This window comes from Lepus europaeus, chromosome 19, assembly GCF_033115175.1.
Source record: "Lepus europaeus isolate LE1 chromosome 19, mLepTim1.pri, whole genome shotgun sequence".
NCBI classification, from domain to species: Eukaryota; Metazoa; Chordata; class Mammalia; order Lagomorpha; family Leporidae; genus Lepus; species Lepus europaeus.
This window is the reverse complement of record NC_084845.1, coordinates 55,181,476-55,205,019: the sequence shown is the minus strand read 5'-3', so window position 1 is coordinate 55,205,019 and position 23,544 is coordinate 55,181,476. Positions and strand designations below refer to the sequence as shown.

The following is a 23,544-nucleotide window of genomic DNA, read 5'->3' as shown; positions in this document are numbered from 1 at the left end:
TCTCTGGGTGGTAATTTTGTTTCCTTTGAAAATTTTTATTTTTGCTTTTACTTTTTCGATGTTTAATTGCATTTATTTTTATCTACTTGAAAGGCAGAGAAACAGATCTCCATTTACTTCCAAAATGACTGCAGCAGCTAGGGCTGGGCCAGGATCTCCACCTGGGTCTCCCATGTGGATGGCAGGGTTCCAAGTACTTGAGCCATTATCCGCTGCCTCTCAGGATGCAAAAGCAGGATGCTGGATCAGAAGCAGGGCAGCTGGGATGCAAATGACACTCCACTAGAAGACATGGGCATTGGTGTCTTAACTCCACTTATAAGACATGGGCACCCCAAACGGCGGCTTAACCTGCTGTGCCACAATACCTGCCCCATGTTCTTTTAGGCTACTCAGGACAACTCAGTTACTCCAAAGTATTCTGTGTATGGCAGGTGCACAATCTGTCTACTGAATAAAGAAAGAATCCCAAGGCTCAGGCTTAACCACTGTGTGATTTCCCTGTGTCCTCTCTCTCCAGCTTGAAATACCAAGTCTGTGCAGAACATACTCAACTTACACCCCAAACAAGTAGTGAGAGCTGGCACCAGCTTCCGGAGACAGAGAAGACATCTGGGTGATGGCGTCAACCTGTCAAACCTCTCTGCAACTATGTACTTTGCACTGTGACAGACAGTTTATCCCACCAATGGGACAGAGTGTATTTCTCTACCCTTTGACTTTGGGTTGGGCCACATGAATTGCTTTAGCCAATAGAATGAGGCAGAAGAGACAGGATGCCTGTTCCAAACTTGGGCCTAAAAAGGCCTCTCCAGTTTATGTTCACTACCTGTCACTTCTGTCATTAGCAGGAGAACATAACCTGGCAGGCCACTCGCCCAGGGATGGTCAGAAATACATGTGGCAGAGCCACTGTCAGGGAGTGGGAAGATCCTGCAGGGAGAAGCAGAGCCACCCAGCCAGACCCAGAAACTCAACTTGTCAACAGGTGCACGAGCCGTAATAACAGTTGGTGTTTTAAGCTCCTGAATGTTGGGCAGTTTGTTGAACATCAATAACATACCGCCAGTCCACTCGAGCTTTAGACCTGAGAAGTTACATGGGTCACCACATTATTAACTAGCAATCCAGCAGAAGCAACAACGATGATCATAATACTAAAATAACAGCCCACATACACTGAACACCAGGTGCTGAGGACTCTCAAGGCATTCACTCAATGAGGCCTAGTGTTAGCCGCCCCCTTTATAAATCAACTCTTTATGACAGACAGGTCTGGATTACAGAATCATTGGGAAGACAGTCCAGCAGGTCCCCTACACCCCACGCCCAGCTGCATCTAGAATTAACATCTTACATTAGGATGACATCTTTGTCAAAAATAAGGAACCAATATTGACACTTTGTTGTCAGCTAAAGTCCACTGTTTTTTTCAGATTTCCTTTGTTTCCCCTAATGCCCTTTGTCTGCCCCAGGATCCCCCTCCCACAACACACTTAGTCATCACATCTCCCTAGGTGCTGATACTTTTAGCTCTTTCCCCCCTTATTCATTTTTTAATGGATTTATTTATTTATCTGAAAGAGTTAAAGAGAGAGAGGAAGAGACAGAGAGAGATATTTCATTGGCTGGTTCACGCCCTAAATGGCTGCAACAGCCAGCACTGGGCCAGGTGAAAGCCAGGAGCCAGGAGCTTCTTCTAGGTCTCCAACACAGGTGCAGGGGCCCAAGCACTTGGGCCAATGTCCACTGCTTTCCCAGGCACATTAGTAGTGAGCTGGACTGGAAGCGGAACAGCCAGGACTTGAACTGGTGATCATATGGGATGCCAGTATGGTAGGTGGCGGCTTCATCTAATTGTGCCACAATGCAGGCCCCTCAATTTTCTTTTGATAACAGCTTTACTGAGATATAATTTATATAGCATACAATTCATCCACTTAAAGTTTACGATTCAGGGTTCCTAGAATACTTGGAGTTGTGCAACTGTTACCACAACCAATTTTAGAACATTTTCATCATTCCAGATGCTGTGTCCTTCAGCTTCCATCCCCTAGCCATTCCCCCTTCCCTCAGCTCCAGGCAACCAGTAGCCCACTCTGCCAAGCCAGACTTTTCATGGAAACGGAATCACACAATGTGTGGTATTTGGTGACCAGCTTCTCTCACCAAGAAGCTTCTCAAGGCCCATCCATGTTAGAGCACGTATCAGTACTTCCCAAATTTTTATAGTCAAATAATACTCCACACCACATCTGTATATGTATGTGCTGATGATATCACTACATTTTGCTTATCTATCCATTCAATGCTGGACATGTGGATTGTTTCCACCTTTGGGCTACTGTGAATAATGCTGCTATGAACGTTCCCATCCAGGCTTTAGTGCAAACATTTCATTTCCTTAGGGTATACATCTAAGACTGGAATTACGGGGTCGACTGGAAACTCTGTTTACCTTTTTTTTTGTGGAAATGCCAGTCTGCTTTCCAAAGCAGCTGTGCCGATTCATCCTCCCATTCAGTTCTCTTTTCACAAACAAGAAACTGAAACCCAGAAGGAATAATGTGCCAGAGTCCACAGCAGCTGAGAGGAAGGGGAATGAGGTGGTGCACCCAGAGGAGGGGTGGGCTCCAAAGTCTCGGCTTCTGGTGCCCACACTGACCAAGCCAAGGCAAACCGGGAGTTCACTCTGACCCTCTCACCCTGTCTGCTTCTCGGCCTTCAGCCAAGGCTGCCTAATTCTCTACACCATCTCTCTAAATCCACAAATTGATGGCGGTGTGGAGAATAACAAAGAATCCTAAAGGGAAAATCAAATTATTGCAAAAACCACTTATGACAAAAAGGTATTAAATATTGTGGGCGTCTCTGGCCTGGAGGGGACAAAGGTGCACAGTGATATCAGTCAACCCAAGGGGCTGCCGGGAGAGGAGCACATGTGTGAACTATCCTCTGCCTCCTTGCCTTAAAGCCACGGGATCCAACGTATAGAATCACAAGGAAGCATAACCAAAACCTGCACATCTCCGTGAAATACTGCACACTCCAGGGACCCTCTGAGACCCTCCAGCTAAAAACCAGGGAAATTTAAAAAAAAAAAAAAAAAAAAAAAAAAAAGCTGACCCGCATCTTGGGCCTGATGACTTGAGGGATTCTGTGCAAACAAACGTGACACAATCCTGTCCACGGACTTGGAGGCCTGTGCTCAGGGCCAGCTTACCCTGAATTGCAGACAGATAGACGAACGTGTCTTCATGCTCCAAGTTCTCCAAGAATATCTGGAACCACAAAATACAGCAGTGAGAAGACAGGCAGGGAGCAAGGGAAATTTAGGAGACCTCCTTGATGAGCTGCCTTGAAACAGTAAATGCTTTTCCTCTTGCCTGTCTTGGTTAAAAGCTGGTCAGAGTTAGTCTCGTGGGGAAAATGCGGGTGTGCGTCAAGTCTCACTTTTACAGAGTTTAAAAAATTAGGAATTGGGGGAAATGTAGCAGTAGTCATGGAAACCCGGCTGTGGAAGGTCAATCCTCTACATTTTTGATGACAGCCCATGGTAGAGAACATTCTCACATATGATATGACAGACCACAGGCTGCGACATGCAAGAGGCGAGGTCTGGGGAAACATGCCATCCAGGGAGTATTTGCTGCAATTCGGTTCTTTTCTCTTGCACTCAGAAAGCATATGGGAATGCAAGTGAGATCGTGTTATTGAGATGACTTCGAATCTGTTCTACTTTCAAAAATCATCCAAATTTTAGCACTTCAACCGACATTAGTAACAAATCCCTCTCGATACCTCACAACGTAGAAACTCACCAGGGTGTGTCAGCAGCAGAGTCCTGCTTAGCTACAAGCTACTACAGAGACATGCTTAGCTCAGGCCCTAACACGAGAGCCGGAGAACATGGTGGCCGTGTGCCCAAGTTCCTCCTGTTGGGCACCCAGAAGAGGGGGTTATCTGCTCCAAATACAGTGCCAGTGATTTGCTAGCACAGTGATTTTTAAAAGATTTATTTATTTATTTGAAAGTCAGAATTACAGAGAACTAGAGGCAGAGAGAGAGACAGAGAGAGAGAAACTTCCATCCACTGGTTCACTCCCCAAATGGCCGCCAACGGCTGGAGCTGGGCCTATCTGAAGTCAGGAGCCAGGAGCTTCATCTAGGTCTCCCATATGGGTGCAAGGGCCCAAGCATTTAGGCCATCTTTTCTGCTGCTTTCCCAGGTGCATTAGCAGGGAGCTGGATCAGAAGTGGAGCAGCTGGGACTCGAACCTGTGCCCATATGGGATGCCGGCACCACAGGTGGCAGCTTTACTGGATATGCCACGGGGTAGCACAGTGATTCTTGATATCAACTTGAGGCTCTTGTCTCTGTATCTCCAGTGTGTGTATATTAGGGACAGCCTAAAATCAGTCCCGTTGGAAAGATGGCCAAGTTGGAAGGCTTAGTGTATGTTTGAAGTAAGGGAAGCTTAATTCAGGGTAGTGTCCCCGTGAATAAGAAGGAAGGAAATCAATTTTTTTTTTTTTTGACAGGCAGAGTGGACAGTGAGAGAGAGACAGAGAGAAAAGTCTTCCTTTTGCCGTTGGTTCACCCTCCAATGGCCGCCGCGGTAGGCGCGCTGCGGCCGGCGCACCGCGCCGATCCGATGGCAGGAGCCAGGCACCTATCCTGGTCTCCCATGGGGTGCAGGGCCCAAGTACTTGGGCCATCCTCCACTGCACTCCCTGGCCACAGCAGAGAGCTGGCCTGGAAGAGGGGCAACCGGGACAGGATCGGTGCCCCGACCGGGACTAGAACCCGGTGTGCCGGCGCCGCAAGGCGGAGGATTAGCCTAGTGAGCCGTGGCGCCGGCCGAAGGAAATCAATTTTAAAGACTTCTTAGAGAAAAAGAATCGACAGGACTCGGCCATCAATTATATACAGCCAATGAAGGTTCAATGAAGTTAAAGAAAATTCCAAAGATGCCCACAGCAGTCACCATCAACACAGGTATATTAAGCAACATTTTTAATGATGACTTAAAGAAGATAAATATTTGAGTTTTCAGCAACAGCTCAATTTCAGCAAATCCTTGGCACATTTCTGTGCTTTACTTTTTTATCTGTGAGACGGGATCACACCAATGCTGCAGTTGCTGGGAGAACTGGAGACAGCGTATGGAAGGCGCCTGGCCCGGCTCAATACACAGCGGTTTTCTCAGCAAGCTTCTGTAGGGGTCTGGACCCACACCGGGGACTTGATCCCAGGCAGTCGTCTCTAGACCTCTTGCTCCTGGTCTCCGACCCCGCCTGAGGTCAGCACAATTGGCACAACAGGGAAAAGACGCCCAGCTAAGCATTCATGTCCTCCACACACATCTCCAACGGCTTTTTTACTGTGACAAAGCAAGAAAGCAGGAGACCCAGTACCACCCGATGCCCCTCTAAAAGTGGCCCATAGAAGACAGGCGGCTTTTCCAGGTTGGGTCACGGTGTTGAGAGTGGACCTGGTCACCAAGAAAGGCCCGGCCCACCCCTGGGATCTCCTCACGCTACTGCTTCCCCTTTGCGTTCAGCACACAAACTCCACCAATGTGGAGGCCACGTTGAGATCCACCTCCTCCAGACTTCAACCCTGTCGTCCACAGCATTTCCTGTCGGCACCCAGTCTGTTTGATCCAGCAGCCTCGCGTGGTCACCTAAGTCCCTCCTGTAAGTCCCGTCTCCTCCCAGTATCCACACGTTCCGGGCCGGGGCTCCCTGAGTCCTGGGGCAGCAGGAGGCCCGCCCTGTACCCCTGCATCGGCGTGGGAGGTCCCACTCACCTTGAGAAGCTTCTCCTGCATCTCCAGGGCCTTGGCTTCCCTCTCCTCTACCCAGCGGGACAGAGTGCGCAGGGCTGCGGCCCGCGTCGGAACCTGAGGGTCATAAGCTGACAGAAGCAGCTCTTGGAGCTGTTCTGTGGTTACACTTCCAGGCTTCTGGGCTGTGACAGTGCTGGGCTCAGGGCTCCCCTTAGGCACAGATGCAGCCTGGGCCTGCTGGCCTGCGTGGGGTGCTTTCTCCCGGTTTTGCTGCTGCTCGAGGTGGCTCTGCGCTCCATCAGCATTCGTGTGTCGCTGCCCTTCCGGTTTCCTTTCTGGATCTTTCTTGCTCAGGGTGCTCTGGGCAGCCACACTGACAGCCTCCGTGGCAAAGGCTCCATGGGTAGAGATGGTGATGCGGAGATCCACGGCGAGCTCCTGGATGGCGGGGTCAGGGTATGTGCTGGAGACCTTGTCCAGCAGAGGCAGCAACTGCTTCAGGACAGCAAAGTCGCTGGACTTCAGCTAGAAAAGGACAACGAAAACAACACTAGACCCCAATCAACAGAGCAAAGGTAGTGTAACCTGAGGCCAGGAACAGGTTCCAAGTGAAAGGGACAGGACCAAGTGTATGCACAGCATAATCAGCGCATCCCGCAGGCACACGCTGAAACTGCATCAGGAAGTTCACGGAAAGTATGTATTATCCACACACTTCAAACCTTTTTGTGCAAAATAAACTTTTTTTTTTTTTTTTTTGACAGGTAGAGTCATAGTGAGAGAGACAGACAGAGAGAAAGGTCTTCCCTCTGTTGGTTCACTCCTCAAATGGCTGCTATGGCCGGCGCTGCGCCAATCCGAAGCCAGGAGCCAGGTGCTTCCTCCCGGTCTCCCATGCAGGTGCAGGGCCCAAGCACTTGGGCCATCCTCCACTGCACTCCCGGGCCACAGCAGAGAGCTGGACTGGAAGAGGAGCAACCGGGACTAGAACCCGGCGCTCATATGGGATGCCAGCGTCCAAAGCGGAGGATTAACCAAGTGAGCCACAGCACCGGCCCCTAAACTTAAATCTTTTAATTCCATTTTCTAAGAACTTTTTGAAGTACTCACATATTTACTGAATAATTATAGTTAACATTTAATCAACACAATCCATGTACAAGAACTTTTCTAAGTTAAAACACAACCATTCATATCCCTAGGACACAGCTACTACTAATGTTACATTTAAAGTTTGTTTTTCTTTTCATTTTATTTGAAAAACAGAGAGACAGGGAGACATCTTTCATTGGCTAGTTCACTCCTCAAATGCCTACAACATCCAGGGCTGAGCCAGGCTGAAGCCAGGAGTTGGGAATTCCATCCATGTCTCCCACACGGGTGGTAGCTCCCAAGTACTTGAGCCAGGGTATGCACCAGAAGGAAGCTGGATCAGAAGTGGGGGAGCTGGGATACAAACCAGAGACTCTGATATGGGACGAGGGCATCCCAGGTGATGATTTAACCGCTGTGCTACACACCTGTCCCAATAGCTACATTGTAAAAAGGGGGAAGCTGAGGCGCAGAAGAGTTAAGTAGTATGCCTAAGGTCACAACCTGGAAGACAGGACTGACACGCTTCCCCAACACCCCGCTCCTGACCACGTGACCTGCACACCAGGGCACCACAGGTTAGGAAGGGATCAAGGGAAGAATTGGCAGAAATTAACTGCTCCCAGAAAACCACATAGGAGTCACTACTCTACAGAAGCGTTGTTCTAATAATGCCACAGGCCTTGCTAAGAACGGTGCCAGTGCAGTCTATGGACAGTGAGACTCCACAGAAATCCTTTGTGTCTGAAAACACCAGAGAAATGATCCTGTGAGGATTCCAGAGGCCCTGAAAACCCAAAGGCTTTGGGGGCCTTGAATGCTTCTTAGACCAAGGCAGGGTACTGAAGACTGTATCATTCACTCACGTCACCATCTAACCAAGCAGTCACCCAACCAACCGGCCGCTGTCGTAAGACCTGCACCTGTTCTCCTTCCGCACCGTAACTCCGCAGAATCATCACTGTTCATGTTCCCATCACCGTCCTCACGAGCACAGGCAGGTCAGGTTCGTGCCTGTAGCACTTCATCGGCACCCCGAGATTCCTCTGCTTACACAAGTAGAAACTCATGCCGAACCACTATCAGGGAGAACTTGAGATAACCAAGTTCCGTTGGCTTACCTTCATGTGAAAAACAACTCTGATCGTTGTGATGTGATCATCTTAAGTGGCAAGGAGTGTGCCTATGTCTGCAGTAAAAGTGTGTGTTATCTAAGAAAAGGGCCACTTATTTCTGCACAGAACACTGTGGAATGATTGCTAGTGTGATTACTCTGAACTTTATTCAGTACCTGTGCTGCAGCATAGATGTGCGTGTGTGTGTGTGTGTGTGTGAGACAGAGAGAGAAAGAGACAGCGAGAGACAGAGAGAGATTTTAAACATCTGAAAGGGGATTATCTACCTACATCTACACTCCATGTGAGTTCTTTTTCATTTCTACTATATGGAAGAATTTCTTCTTAAAAAACCAACAACAAAAAAAATCCCAGCATGGCTAGATCAGTGCAACAAAACAGCAGAAGGAGAAACAGCAGAGGATGGCCCAAGGGCTTGGACCCCTGCCACCCACATGGGAGACCTGAAGAAGCTCCTGGATCCTGGCTTCAGCCTGGGCCAGCCTTGGCTGTTGCAGCTATCTTGGGGGTGAACCGGCAGATAGAAGATCTCTCTCTGTCTCTCCCTCTTTCCATGTAACTCTGCCTTTCAAGTAGATGGATGGGTCTTTACAACAAAACAAAACAAAAACCCTAAACTAAAAGGACTTACTGTACAACCAGCCATGTGCTCCCTGGTATTTTCATAAATGAAATGTAAACTTACATACACCCAAAAACCTGTCCACAGAAGTTTCCAGCAGCTCTAGCTATAACTGCCACAGCTCAGAGATCACCAAGATGTTGCTTTTGAAGGGGAACAGGTCAACAAAAGCTGGTACATCTAGACAATGTCAGAACACTACCAGCTCTGAAAAGAAAGGAGCGATGAAGCCCGGAGAACACAGACAGAACCTCACCTGCGTACCACTGTGTGACAGAAGCCAATCTGGAAGGACATCACCCTGGATGATCCCAACTGCAGAGTCAAACAATGCCAACAGCACAAAGGTCAGTAGCCGGGGGCAGTCAGGAGGGAGGGAGGGATGGGCGAGCGGAACGTGGAGGACCTTAAGGCAGTGAGACTGCTCTGTGTGATGCTTCAATGGTGAGGACACAATCACTTACACAGAGTTTTGTCACAGACTTTATGTGCACAATAGTTATTGTCCATGCATTGTGTTAAGAATGTGAGAATGGGGGCCAGCGCTGTAGTCCCAGCTGCTCTACTTCCAATCCAGCTCTCAGCTATGTCTGGGAAAGCAGAATAAGATGGCCCAAGTCCTTGGGCCCCTGCACCCATGTGGAAGACCTGGAGGAAGCTTTTGGCTCCTGGCTTTGGATTGGTGCAGCTCCATTGTGGCCATCTGGGGAGTGAATCAGCAGATGGAAGACTCTCTCTCTCTGCCTCTGCCTCTCTGTAACTCTGACTTTCAAATACATAAATAAATCTTTAAAAAAAAAAAAAAACAACAACATGAAAGTGATCTCATTGGAACATTTCAACTTTTGTGCCTGTAACAGCAAAACGCTCAACTCCTTTCACTGTCCAGTCAAGTCCTAGAATGCATCTGGGAAAAAGGAAGCTTAAAACATAGTGTGAAGCTGAAGATCACAGAAAATAATGAAATCCAGAAAGAACAAATGGTCCTAAAAAGTCATATATTACAACTTAGCTATTAAATCTTTGCCTAAAAATCTCCCTGCAGTACTGACTCCTGCCAGGTAGTAGCTATCTGCTAGTGGTCTTGAACATTTGGGATCTTTGGAAACATTTGGGTCAAATGCTCTTAGTGATTTTAACAGATGAAAACCTTCATAGACCCCCTGGTGTCAAAGAAGTCATTCTGTAGAAATTATATGAATCTCTGAAAATCTTTAACAAATATATGCATGAACACAATGGAGACAATTACAAAAAGAGATGGTTGAATCTCAAAAGCATGAAGAAGTAGAGAGAACAAGTCGTTAGCAAGCTGGAAAGGCATTTTTCAATGTCCTCTAAAACCAGAGACACTGTGGTTTCCAAGGGCTTTTTTTAAAAAAAGTTATTTATCTCTCCATTAATTTATTTGAAAGGCAGAGAGAAGAGAGCAGAGAGAGAGGGAGAGAGATCTTCCATCTGCTGGTTCATTCCCCAAATGTCCATTAACAGCCAGGTCTGGGCCAGGCCAAAGCCAGAAGCCAAGAACTCCATCCTGGTCTCCAACACATGTGGCAGGGACCCAAGCACCTGGGCCATCATCTGATGCCTTCCCGGGCTTGCCAGCAAGGAAGCTGGACAAGAGGCAGAGCAGTTGGGACTTGCACTGGCGCCCTGACTTGGTGTGCCAGTGTCGTAAGCTGAGGCTTAACCCGCTGCTCTGCAATGCCGGCCCCCGAGGAAGGGCTTTTTTAGCTAGTTTGGCCAACTGCGTGCAGTGGCTGCAGGATGTCCTACCACTGCAGGGACACGCTGAGAGAAGTCTGCATTCCCTAGAGGATAATTAAGGAAACACCTGTGCACACACTAAGACGTGTGGCTCTCCTCTGCCCCGAGCAGAACGTGGCTGACACAACACACCCACGCTGCACCCCATCATCAGGGCTGAGGGCAGTGCTTCTGTGTTGGCAAAAGCCCATGCCCTTTCCATACCATTAAAGAGAAGGGGAGGGGGAACCACGCCTCCTCTGCTAGAAATCCATCTGTTTTTCTCTTTCTTCCTTCTTCTTTCCACTTATCCATCCATCCAAAAACTGTCGATTAAGTTCCTGCTGTGCAGGTTTTTTAAATGGCAGAAAGTAAGACATTTCGGAACTAGGCTGCTTGGGGGCAGCAGTAATTACACATGATTGGTTGCTCTTTGAAGTTACCCATAATGGCTCAAAATAACGGGAATTTTCCCAAGCTGTTCTCAAAAGCACTCACCTCCAGCCCGGCAAAGGAAGCAAGGACAGTGTCCCAGCACAGGGACCAGGCCTGCCAGTTCACCTGCTGCACACCCAAGCTCTCAGCGGCTCCTCTCTCTCTCCCTTTCCCCAGTCTCTAGCAGACCTCTGGCTTGCTCACTACAGCTTCCATCTCAGTCTCTATTCATTTGCTATGATTCTTTTCATTTTTAAATTTATTTTTTTATATATCTGAAAGGCCTAGAGAGATATACAAAGAGATAGACACAGAGACAGAAAGAGATCTCCCATTTGCTACTTCACTCTTCAAATGTCCACGAGACAGCTGGGATTGGCCAGGTCAAAGCCAGGAGCCAGGAACTCAATCCAGGTCTCTCAGGTGGGTGGCATGGACTCAAGTACTTGAGCCATCACTGCTGCCTCCCAGGGTTCGCATTAGCGGGAAGCTGTAAGGGAGAGCGGGGCCAGTACTTGAACCCAGGCACTCCAACAAGGGATGTGTGAGTGTCCCAAATGGTGGCTTAACCACTGCACCAAACAGCCACCCCACATTGGCTAGGACTCTGATATATAAGTCAACACACCTAAAACACAGTCATATGCCCACAAAGTCTGAGCAAAACGGCCTTTGGTCAAAAGACCAAAGCCATGCAGCAGCATAAGCCCAAGCAGGAGACACCGCCCCTCAGAGGAGAGCTCTATCTGCTGTCTCCCAGTAACGATTCAGCCAGGCTTCGAACTGCCAAGAAGAATGTGGCTTTGTTTTTCCCTAAAGAAGCTCTGGAATAGTCTTCTCAGAGCTCCCGCGCTGCACCCTGTGGAGGACCCAAGTACAACGCACATCAGGCAGAAACCGCTACTGGGGACAGGAGGAGTCACCAGCGTAACACCTGCACGGATGACCAACCCTGACATTTAGAAAATGAGCCTGGACCACACTTGTTAGCGCTCTGAGATCTACACTTCTTCCAAATTAACTCCTCTTCCCAGACACGATGTTCTAATAATCACCTTAATTACATGAATTAGAAAGGGAAGAAGAAAAGGGCTCAGATGGTGTTGGACTCTGCTTCATTAGCCAGAACAGGGTGATGTTCAGAGCCTAAAGCTAAGGCCTGAGCCTGCCAACGATCAATGGAAAACATAATTCTGAATCATGACTCTCCCCTAATGTAAGCACAGAGAACCTGGCATTACGAGGCAAGCCTCTTATAAATCCATGAGCCAAACAGAAAAGAAGTTAATAGAAGGGGGTGAAAGTTTAGGGGTGACGTGTCTGTGTTCACTCAAATAACCGCCAAGTCAGAGGAACCCAGGATATCGTCAGTGAGTCACAGTGGCTCACGGGAGGGCGCGGCCAGGCAAGGAACGTGCACCTACACAGGCCGGGTGGGTCTCTCGTCAACCTGGCCCCGACGCTGCACTCCTGGAGAAGGAAAGGAAGATTCCTGAGGCCTGTTCTCCACTTGGGACGTGGTTTAAAATAGCAAGTGTTCCACAAAGAGAAGCAAAAACACACTCTCGGCTTAAGGAAACAAAGACGATTCCAGTCAAAACTCAACCAGAAAAACAGAAATGAATCAGGCCAATCAAATGCAGTCACAAAGCAAATGAAGAAAAATTACTCAATCTGTGATCCCTTGAAACACTTCTAATAGTAGGCATTTAGCACAGCTCTAGAAACTGAACCAGACTACATGGGAATTACAAAATAAGGAGTGCGAGGTAAATCTACCAAGAGACTGGCTTCACATTGAAACAGGCCCAGTCAAAGTGCCTTTCCCCTGTAAGGACAGGCTAGAGGAGGGCAAATTCTAATCCATAATCAAATCAGATTTGAATCCTGAAACTCAAATTCAAAAATCCATTCCCAGAGGGTTCCCTGCTCCTTGCAAAGGGCTCAGCAGGTTGGGTTCAGGTCAGATTTCCTAATACTTGCACTAAGCCTATTCTGTTTTCTTGTAGAGAAACTTGAGGTGGTATACAATTAACCAATCACACACACACACACACACACACAGCCTACCCTACCCTCCTCTTACCCAGTCTATCTTCCCCTTGGCCTCTCTCATTCAGCCATGCAGGCCTTCCACCAGCGTATCTCAACTACGCCAAGCTCTTTGCTGCTTCTGAGCCCTTGTCCATGATGGTTTCTTTAATTGGGAGAGTCTCTTCCATTGCACTATATACACACTCAACCTCCTATTCATTCTTTTGAGTCTTAGCTTAAACTTACACTTCCTCAGTAGAGACTCCCCCAGTCTGTGTTAGGTGTTAGCTTTTCTTGGTACCGTCCACTTCTCTTTAGAGGCACTTCATTAAATTAATTCTTTTTTTTTTTTCCAAGATTTATTTAGTTGAAAGGCAGAGTTACAGAGAGGGAGAGGCAGATGGGGGAGGGGGGGAATGAGAGAGAGAGAGAGAGAGAATGATAGAGAGAGAGAATGAAAGAGAGAGAGAATGAGAGAGAGAGAGAGAGAGAGAGAGAGAGAGGAGAGAGAGAGAGGTCTTCCATCCGCTGGTTCACTCCCCAAATGGCTGCACTGGCCAGGGCTGGACCAGACCAAAGCCAGGAGCCAGGAGCTTCACCTAGGTCTCCCAATGGGTGCAGGGGCCCAAACACTTGGGCCATCTTCTGCTGCTTTCCCAGGTGCATTAGCAGGAAGCTGCATGGGAAGTGGAGCAGCCAGCATTGCAGGCGGTGGCTTAACCCACTACGCCATAGCACCAGCCCCTCAATTAATTCTAAATATATTTACTGAACAGTCATTTAGTGTCCGACTTTCTAGGTGCACTGTAAGTGTCCTGAGGGTAGGGACACTGCCTGTGCACGGCTGTGTTCTCAGCACCTCTACTCAATATCTGGTACAGAGATGCCTCCCAGGCACATTAGCAAGAAGTTGGATTGGAAGTACACAGCAGTCAAGACTTGAACCAGGTACTCCAATTTGGGATGCTGGTGTCCTAAGCCGAGGCCACACCACGACACCTGCTCTGACATATACATTTAAGAGTGGCTGGGGGTGGGCATTTAGCACAGCAGTTAAGAGTCCACCCCAGGACTGATGTTGTGGCCCCAGCCCACATCAGAATGCCAGTTCAAGTCCCAGCTACTCCACTGTCAATCCAACTTCACACTATGTACCTGAGAAAACAGTGGAAGAGGGCACAGGCACTTTGGCCCCTGCCTCCCACATGGGAGACCTGGATGGAGTTCCTAGCTCCTAGTTTCAGCCTGGCCTAATCCAGGCTGTTGTGGCCATCTGGGAAATGGACCAGAGGATGGACGATCTCTGTCTCTCCCCCTCTCTCAGCCACTTTAACTTTCAAATAAATAAATATTTAAAAAAGAAAAGATGCCCTCTGGCATCCTATATTGAATTGCCTGGGTTCAAGCCTTGACTCTACCTCTGATTCCACTTGACACCAGGGTACCGACATCCATATTGGAGGGCACAGGTTCTAGTCCTGCCTCCACTTCCAATCAGCTTCCTGCTAATGCACATCTGGGAGACAGCAGGTGATGACACAAGTTCTTGGGTTTCTGCCATCCACGTGGGAGACGTCTTGCCTTGCAACTTCTTGTCCAGTACTTTGGCAGGAATTCTCATTAACAACCTAATCTGTCACCCTGGTTTTCCTATGTACAGGTACTCTCTTATTTCTCACAAGGATATGGAAGGAAAGCAACAAGTGTTCTGCATCAATTTTTCATCCATTTGAAAACAAGTGTGGCTCAGGTCTGCAACTCACCTGAACAGCTCCTCCTAGGATGACAGCCACCAGCCCCATGGACATACTCAGCGTCTGCGACTCCACAGTGCTCTCTGCTTCATGGGCCAAGCTGGCACAGGCTCTCTGCAGTGTTGTGGCGACGAAGTCCACCACCTACCAAAAAAACAGAACTGAGGATCAGCGAGGAGTAAGGAAAAAAACTCATAATTTGTCTTGCATATGTCTACATGTTCGTCTCCATCAACACCAAGAACCATCAAAACACCTGCTACTCTGCAGCAGGCACAGTGCTAGACTGTTTTTCTTTTTGTGCATTTACCAGTTTTTTATAGAAGATATTGCAAACGAAACAGATGAACAGCCAGATGATGAGATGGACGAGACGTGGTGGGTAGGGCCCACAGCTTCCATGCCCTCTTGGGCCAGCCACTCTCCCTGCACCTCTGGAAACTCCCATGTGTTTTACATGCATGTCACTTAGTTCTCACATCAACACTCTATGAGGTTGGTAATGTTACCCCCAGGAAATGAAGACTCTGAGTCCTAAAGGGGTTATCTGCACAACATCACAGAGCTAATAAGTGGGAAATCCTATCTATCCTTTCTCAAACGTTTTAATACACTAATCCAATATCTTTTACCTTTCATGACTTTTGTCAGGAAATTAAAAGTGAAAATTATTTGCAAACTCAAAAAGTATCACAGACATCAGTGTAAAATGCAAACTCTAGAACTCCTGGAAGGTAACTGGGAGAGAATCTAGACGACCCAGGGCTTGGTGACTCTCCAGGCACAACACCAAAGACATCATCCAGGAAAGAAAGGTGTGAAGGGCTGAAACTCATCAAAGTCAAAGATCTTTGCAAAAGACATATACCTTACAAAGGGGCTGTTACCTAAACTATGCAAAGAACCCTTAAAACTCAACAATAAAGGGGCCAACACTGTAGCATAGCAGGTAAAGCCACCATCTGCAGTGCTGGCATCCTTTATGGGCACTGGTTTTTGTCCCGGCTGCTCCTCTTCCGATCTAGCTCTCTGCTATGGAAGACCTAGAAGAAGCTCCTGGCTCCTGGCTTCAGATCGGCCCAGCTCTGGCCATTGTGGCCAGTTAGGGAGTGAACCAGCAGATGGAAGACCTTTCTCTCTCTACCTCTGCCTCTGTAACTCTGCCTTTCAAATAAATAAATAAATCTTAAAAAAAAAACAAAACTCAACAATAAGAAAACAATGGGTCCAGCGTTGTGGCATAGTGGGTAAAGGCACCACCCACAACATCAACATCCCATAGGGTACCAGTTCAAGTCTCAGCTACTCTACTTTGGATCCAGCTCCCTGCTAATATGCCTGGGAAAGCAGCAGCAGATGGGTCTCTGCGTCTACATGGCAACCTGAAGAAGCTCCTGGCTCCTAGCTTTGGTCTGGCTCAGCCCTGGCTGTTGTGGCCACTTGGGGAATAAACCAGGGAATGGAAGACCTCTCTCTCTCTGTCTCCGTCTCTCCCCCTCTCTCTCTGTAACAGTGTCTTTCAAATAAGTAAAAATAAATCTTGGGGAAAAAAAAAAAACAACTTGATTTAAAAAAGATCAAAAGACTTGAGCAAACGCCTCACCAAAGAAATATAAATGGCAAATAAGCATGTTAAAAATGCTCTAGGGGCCGGTATTGTGGCATAGTGGGTAAAGCCACCACCTGCAGTGCCAGCATCCCATATGGGCGCCCATTCGTGTCCCTGCTGCTCTACTTCCAATCCAGCTCTCTGCTATGGCCTGGGAAAGCAGTAGAAGATGGCCCAAGTCCTCAGACCCTTGCACCCGCATGGGAGGCCTGGAAGAGGCTCCTGGCTACTGGCTTTGAATTGGCGCAGCTCTGGCCATTGTGGCCATCTGGGGCATGAACCAGTGGATGAAAGACCTCTCTCTCTCTCTCACTCTCTCTCTCCTTCTCTCTCTGCCTCTCTGTAACTCTGCCTTTCAAATAAATAAAATAAATCTTAAAAAAAAAAAAGAGGTAATGTTGCAGATAGTGCTTAACAACAATGACAAACAGAAAATTTATGCCCGCACAAAACCTGCACATGGTTTACTACAGCAGCTCCAGTCAAAACTTCAAGTAACCAGGACACCCTTCAGTGTGTGCATATATAAATAAACTGACATCTCCAGACAATGGAGGTTATTTAGCATTAAAAATGAACTCTGAAGCCATGAAAAGACATGGAAGAAACATACATGCACATCACTAAGTGAAAGGAGCCAACCTGAAAGGGCCACATACTGTCTGACTCCAACCACAGGACATTCCGGGAAAAGGGGAAACTACTGAGGCTGTGAAAAGGTCAGGGCTGCCAGGGGTTGAGAGAGGTGCACACGCGGAACACAAGGACTTGCGGAGAGTGAAGCTCTTCTGTGTGGCTCCATGACGGTGGATCCACTTCGTTACAAGTATGTCCAAATCCACAGAACGCACAACACCAACAGTGGACCCTAATGGAAGCCGTGGACTTTGGCTGACAATGATCTGTCAATAGGTCATCAGTTTTAACAAATGGGGGCAGCTGCTGTGGTGCAGCAGGTAAAGACGGCACTAGGGATGACCCCATCCCAAATCGAAGTGCCAGTTTGAGTCCTGGCTCCTCCACTTCCACTCCAGCCTCCAGCTAATGCGCACCCTGGGAGGCAGCAGTGCATGGCTCGAGTACTTGAGTCCCTGCCACCCACATGGGAGACTTGTATGTGGTTCTAGGTTCATGGCCTTGGCATGGCCCAGCCCTAGTGGTTGGAGGCACTGCGAGAGTAACTCAGCAGATGGAAGATCTGTCTCTTACTTTCAAATAGGAAAAGAAAAGAATTGTTAAACTTCAACAAATGTACCACTTTTGGTACATGGGAAGCTCTGTACCTGTAGGTGCAGAGGGCATAAAGGAAAATCTATGTACCTTATGTTCAATTTTGTTGGGAACATGAAACTGCTCTAAAAAATAGATTTCTTACTTTGTGACCATATGAGAAGATCCTACATTTCGTTTCTCAACAGGAGGTTTCTGCTTCCGGAATTAATTTTTGCCTACGTTGGACAGTCTAATTCTAGCAAGCAAAGAATGAGGAAAGAAAGTGTGGGATTTTATCTCAGAGCCAGTATCCTCCAACAATCGGTTCAAATGATGCAGAGTCATTTTTTATTACAAAATATTTTTAAAGGATTAAGATTATTCATACATAAGATTTTTACACAGCACTTTGCTAACAACTAGCCTTTGAAAGGGATTACTCTGCTCAGCATCATTTTAACTGTGCTTGGATTAATCACCTGAAGTAGGAACACCTTTGAATAAGTGACAGCACACACACACATATGTGCATGTGCGCGCAAACACACACACACACACATGCATAATTAGGATAAACAGCTCAGAAGGGAGAAGTCATTTTGCAAATGGGAAGCTGAGATGGGTTGTAGTCAGCTCTAAATACCACGAAAGCTTGCAGGTTGAACTCTCTGGACAAACCACATGCTGTGTTAGAATCTTTATTGCAAGCTCCAAGAGAGGGGAATGGCTTGTTAACACTTGTCTTGGAGCAAGGCAGGAAACTGGAAAGGTTATTAAAAGTCCCATTTACTGAAAGGAACACTGCCGGCGACAGCAGCTTTCGCCACCCTCTGGGGTCCTGAGACTCATTGATGCCGGAAGTTACAGGGACACTGCTGCTTCCACGAGTCGGGCACTCAGTCTGCCTCCCGGGAGTCCTCCCAAGTGCTCCCTGTTTACGGTTAGCTTCTCTTTCAGCACAAATACTGTTACACTGCTTGAACAGAGAACTATCTAGCCTTTTATAAATTCTCTATAATACACTTATATTTTTTAAAATGTTGTAAAGCAAGTAATATGATCCTATTTAAAAATGTATTTATTTATTTCTTTGAGAGATGGAGAGTCAGGCAGATGGACAGAGACAGCTCCATCCACTGGTTCACTCCCCGAATGCCTGGAAGCTGGGAACTCAGTCTAGGTCTCCCAAATGGGTGGCAGGGACCCAACTACAGCATGTGGTGTGCATCAGCGGGGAGCTGGACTCAGGCACAGGGCTGGGACATGGACTCAGGCAATCTGAGAGGAGACATGGGTGTCCCAAGTGGCATCTTGACCACTGCACAGAACGCCTACCCAGTATGATTCTATTTTTATTAAAAAAAAAAAAAAAAAAAAAAAAAAAAACTATGTTTGGGGCCGACGCTGTGGTGTAGCGGGTAAAGCCACTGCCTGCAGTGCTGGCATCCCATATGGGCGCTGGTTCGAGTCCCGGCTGCTCCACTTCCGATCCAGCTCTCTGCTATGGCCTGGGAAAGCAGTAGAGGGTGGCTCAAGCTCTTGGACCCCTGCACCCACATGGGAGACCCAGAAGAAGCTCCTAGCTCCTGGCTTCAGACTGGCGCAGCCCCGGCCATTGCGGTCAGTTAGGGAGTGAACCAGCGGACGAAGACCTCTCTCTCTCTCTCTCTCTCTCTCTCTCTGCCTCTCCTTCTCTCTCTGTATAACTCTTTCAAGTAAAATATATATATTTTTAAAAAATTGTTTATATGTGTGTAAACAACAAAATCGAGGAGCTACTCACTGTCAAGTGGCGGCCGTGATCACCACCTATGCAGTGCCACCTCCCCACTCTCTTCCCCTCGTGCCCAAACCGCTGACAGCTACAACTCATTTCCTGGGATTCTGGGGGTGCTGTCGGTGACAAGCACAGGCATTGACTGGAGCATGTTCTAGAATTTACTGTGGAGAGCAGTGGAAGACTTTTCCTTTCATTTATAACTTCTTATACAAGTTTGTAACTTTAAAAGTCCAAAATTCCTGAAAGTTCACGGTGATTCTGGCTCCACAGAGGCAAACGCTTGGAACTCCTTGTCTGTTCAGTCCACGCCACCAGGCATTTTCTGGTCACCAGCCCCACTGCGAGCACACTGCGGGTATGAAGTCACAGGAGCCTCACCACAGTCCTCCGCAGCCAGCCTGCGAGCCACTGAGCTGAGGCGGACTACAGGGAGACGCAGCCCCGAGGCAAGCGCGCTCCTTCGCCTCCTCCCCTCGGGCCGTGGGGTCCCTCGTGTTTGTCATCTCAGAACAGTAAACCCACAGTCTCTCACGGCCTCTCTAACTGCGTTAGGAGCTCAAGTCAGCTCTACCTGTGGCCAGCTCTGGTGCCTCCAGGACTTCCAGGTTTTGTTTTTTTCTTTTTTTTTATTTATATGTCAGAATTACAGAGAAAGAGAGAGACAGAGAATCTTCCATCCTCTGGTTCACTCCCCAGATGGCCGAAATGGCCAGGGCTGAGCCAGGCCGAGGTCAGGAGGCAGGAATTCCATCTGGGTCTCCCATGTGGGTGCAGGAGCCCCAGCAGTGGGGCTGTCCACTGCTGCTTTCCCAGGAGCATTAGCAGGGAGCTAGATCAGAAGAGGAGCAGCAGCCAGCGCTGTGGTGCAGCAGGTAAAGCTGCCGTCTACAGTGCCGGCATCCCATATGGGCACTGGTTTGAGACCCGGCTGCTCCACGTCTGCTCCAGCTCTCTGCTGTGGCCTGGGAAAGCAGAAGATGGCCCAAGTCCTTGGGCCCCTGCACTCACGTGGGAGACCCGGACCTGGAAGAAGCTCCTAGCTCCTGGCTTTGGATCAAAGCAGCTCTGGCAGTGGCAGCCATTAGGGGAGTGAACCAGTGGATGGAAAATTTCTCTTTCTCTCTTTCTCTCTACCTCTGCCTCTCTGTAACTCCACTTTTCAAATAAATAAATACATCTTAAAAAAAAAAAAAATAGGGCAGCCAGTACATGATCTGGCACCCATATGGGCTGCCACACTGCAGATGGCAGCTTAACCTGCTGTGCTACCAACTTCCAGGTTCTGTAGTGAGAAGCAGCTTGCTCCTTTAAGAGAACGACTGGGGCTTTACTGAAGTCCAGTGTTTTGCTTGCGGACTTCTCCCCAGTGCGGGCAGGCATTTAGCTCTCCAAGCTCCTGGATCAATTACTAGTTCCTAATTTCCAAATGTTGCTGTTCTCTTTCATCTGCTCTCTCAGACCTCTTTTTCTTGACAGGCAGAGTTAGACAGTGAGAGAGAGAGAGAGACAGAGAGAAAGGTCTTCCTTCCATTGGTTCACCCCTCAAAATGGACACTATGGCAAGTGTGCTGCGCCAATCTGAAGCCAGGAGCCAGGTGCTTCTCCTGGTCTCCCATGCGGGTGCAGGGCCCAAGCACTTGGTCCATCCTCCACTGCTTTCCCAGGCCACAGCAGACTGGACTGGACTGGAAGAGGAGCAACCAGGACTAGAATCGGTGCCCCAACTGGGACTAGAACCTGGAGTGCCGGCGCCGCAGGCGGAGGATTAGCCTAGTGAGCCGCGGCGCCAACCTCAGCTCTCTTTCTTCATTGGACCCCGTGGTTTCCAGAGGCAGCAGAATGACACGTGTTCAAGGCACAATCTTCAACCAGAAGTCCCTACTTTTTATTTTCTGTATTTTCACATTGTTTAGATGTTTTTGCAATGATCATGTATTACCTACATTTTTATTTTTTTTTTTTGACAGGCAGAGTAGACAATGAGAGAGAGAGAGACAGAGAGAAAGGTCTTCCTTTTCCATTGGTTCACCCTCCAACGGCCGCAGCGGCCGGCACACCACGCTGATCCGAAGCCAGGATCCAGGTGCTTCTCCTGGTCTCCCATGAGAGTGCAGGGCCCAAGCACTTGGGCCATCCTCCACTGCACTCCCGGGCCACAGCAGAGAGCTGGCCTGGAAGAGGGGCAACCGGGACATAATCCGGTGCCCTGACCAGGACTAGAACCTGGTGTGCTGGCACCGCAGGTGGAGGGTTAGCCTATTGAGCCGCAGCGCCAGCCTGTTACCTACATTTTTAAAAAAGTTTAGCACCCGAAAAAAGGCCACAAAGACTCACTTCTACTCAGCTGATTACAGGGATCCGGTTCTAGAAGGGAACACAGGGTGGGGGTTTTCTGATGGGGACTCTTGCTTGCTGCGCTGCCCTGGGCTGGCCACCTTGCTTCTCTGGCCGAGCACCAGGCATGCGCCCTGCATCTGGACCAGGCTTCCCCAATGCATCTCGGCGGCTCCCTCCTTCCCGCCTGCAGGTCTTGCCTCACAAGTCACTTTCCCAGGCTCTCCATGAGCACTACTGATTTGCTCCCTGTACCACGCCCCTTCCCGGCCTTACTTTCTCTCTAGGAGTTCTCACTCTCTCTGAGTTACTGTCTTTCTCATCCTGTGTGATGTCAGCTCCATGAGTGCATAAGATACATATCGGTCTTGTTTCCTGCTGTGTCCTTAGAACCTGGGAGAGCACATGGCACCGGGCTGTTCCCCAGTCCAGAGCTGTGAGATAAGAACTCAGGAGTTGTGCTGTTCTCTGAGCAGAACCCAGACCTCTGCATGCCTCCTTCCCCTGTACCGTTACACACACGAACATGCCATGTGGCTACACACTCGAGGGGATATGGAATCTTCCACATGCATTTCTAACATACAAAGAGATCTATCTTCTATAAGTATCGTGCCATAATTACACCCCAGAAAAGTGCCTCAATGTCTTCCAATACATGGCCCATGATCGCTATGAAAATGGCTTTGTTCAACTGGTTTGGTTTAATCAGGATCCAGCTCCTTCTGAATGCCATTTATTTGATAGAGAGAGTGGGTCACTTGTACTGGAGAATTTCCCACATTCTGGACTGGGTCAACTGCTTCCTCATCCTCTGGATTTCCCTGATCGGATCAGATGAAGGTTCGAGTTTTTGCTTTTTCTTGGTAAGAATCCTTCTTCCCAAGTGGCACCAGGAGGCACATACATCTATTTGTCCACTTGGGTGAGGTAAGATAAGTCAGCCCATGCTGAAATATTTACACTGCTCATTAACACCAAAATGTGCCAAAAATAAGATGGCTTTAAGGGGCAGTGGCACAGTGGGTTAATCCTCCGCCTTTGGCGCCAGCATCCCATACGGGCGCCGGTTCTAGTCCCGGCTGCTCCTCTTCCAGTCCAGCTCTCTGCTGTGGCCTGGGAAAGCAGTGGAGGATGGCCCAGGCTCTTGGGCTCCTGCACCCACAGAGGAGACCAGGAAGAGGCTCCTGGCTCCTGACTTCAGATTGGCACAGCTCAGGCCATTGCAGCCATTTGGGGAATGAACCAGCAAAGGGAAGACCTTTCTCTCTGTCTCTCGCTCTCACTATCTGTAACTCTACCTCTCAAATAAATAAATAAATCTTAAAAACAAAACAAAACAAAACAAAAAAAAACCTGTGTACTTACTCCTCATGTGGGATCTCTGTCCTTAATGTGTTGTCCAATGTGAATTAATGCTATAACTAGTACTGAAACAGTATTTTACACTTTATGTTCTGTGTGGGTGCAAACTGATGAAATCTTTACTTAATATATACTAAATCGATCTTCTGTATATAAAGACAATTGAAAATGAATCTTGATGTGAATGGAATGGGAGAGGGAGCAGGAGATGGGAGGGGTGCGAGTGGGAGGGAAGTTATGGGGGAGAAAAAGCCATTGTAATCCATAAACTGTACTTTGGAAATTTATATTTACTAAACAAAAGTTTAAAAAAAAAAAAGACAGATTTAAGAAGGGTTGGCGTTGTGGTACAGCAGGTTAAGCCTCTGCCTGTGATGTCTACACCTCCATATGAATACCAGTTTCAGTGTCGGCTGCTCCATTTTAGGTCCAGCTCCCTGCTAAGAAGAAAGGTACTATGGATAACTATGTAATAAACCTAGTACAACAAAATACCAATGGCAATGTTTAGCTACTGGGCATAGAGGTATTCTATAACATTCTTCCAAATTTGATATTTGTCATAATAAAATTTGGAGGGCTGGGGCTGGTGCTGTAGTATAGCAGGTAACCTGCAGTGCTGGCATCCCATAT

General features: G+C 48.1%; 1 protein-coding gene across 2 annotated transcripts in view; it reads right to left on the bottom strand.

Moving 5' to 3' along the window:
- The window catches only part of TANGO6 (transport and golgi organization 6 homolog), a 205,432-nt gene that overhangs the window by 128,278 nt on the left and 53,610 nt on the right, over positions 1-23,544 (bottom strand). For both annotated transcript variants that reach the window (XM_062175871.1, XM_062175872.1), the window contains exons 12-14: positions 14,621-14,755; positions 5,814-6,317; positions 3,224-3,281 (exon numbers count right to left, since the gene is read on the bottom strand). In XM_062175871.1, the coding sequence (XP_062031855.1) occupies positions 3,224-3,281; positions 5,814-6,317; positions 14,621-14,755 (697 nt within the window). The remainder of the gene's footprint in view (positions 1-3,223; positions 3,282-5,813; positions 6,318-14,620; positions 14,756-23,544) is intronic.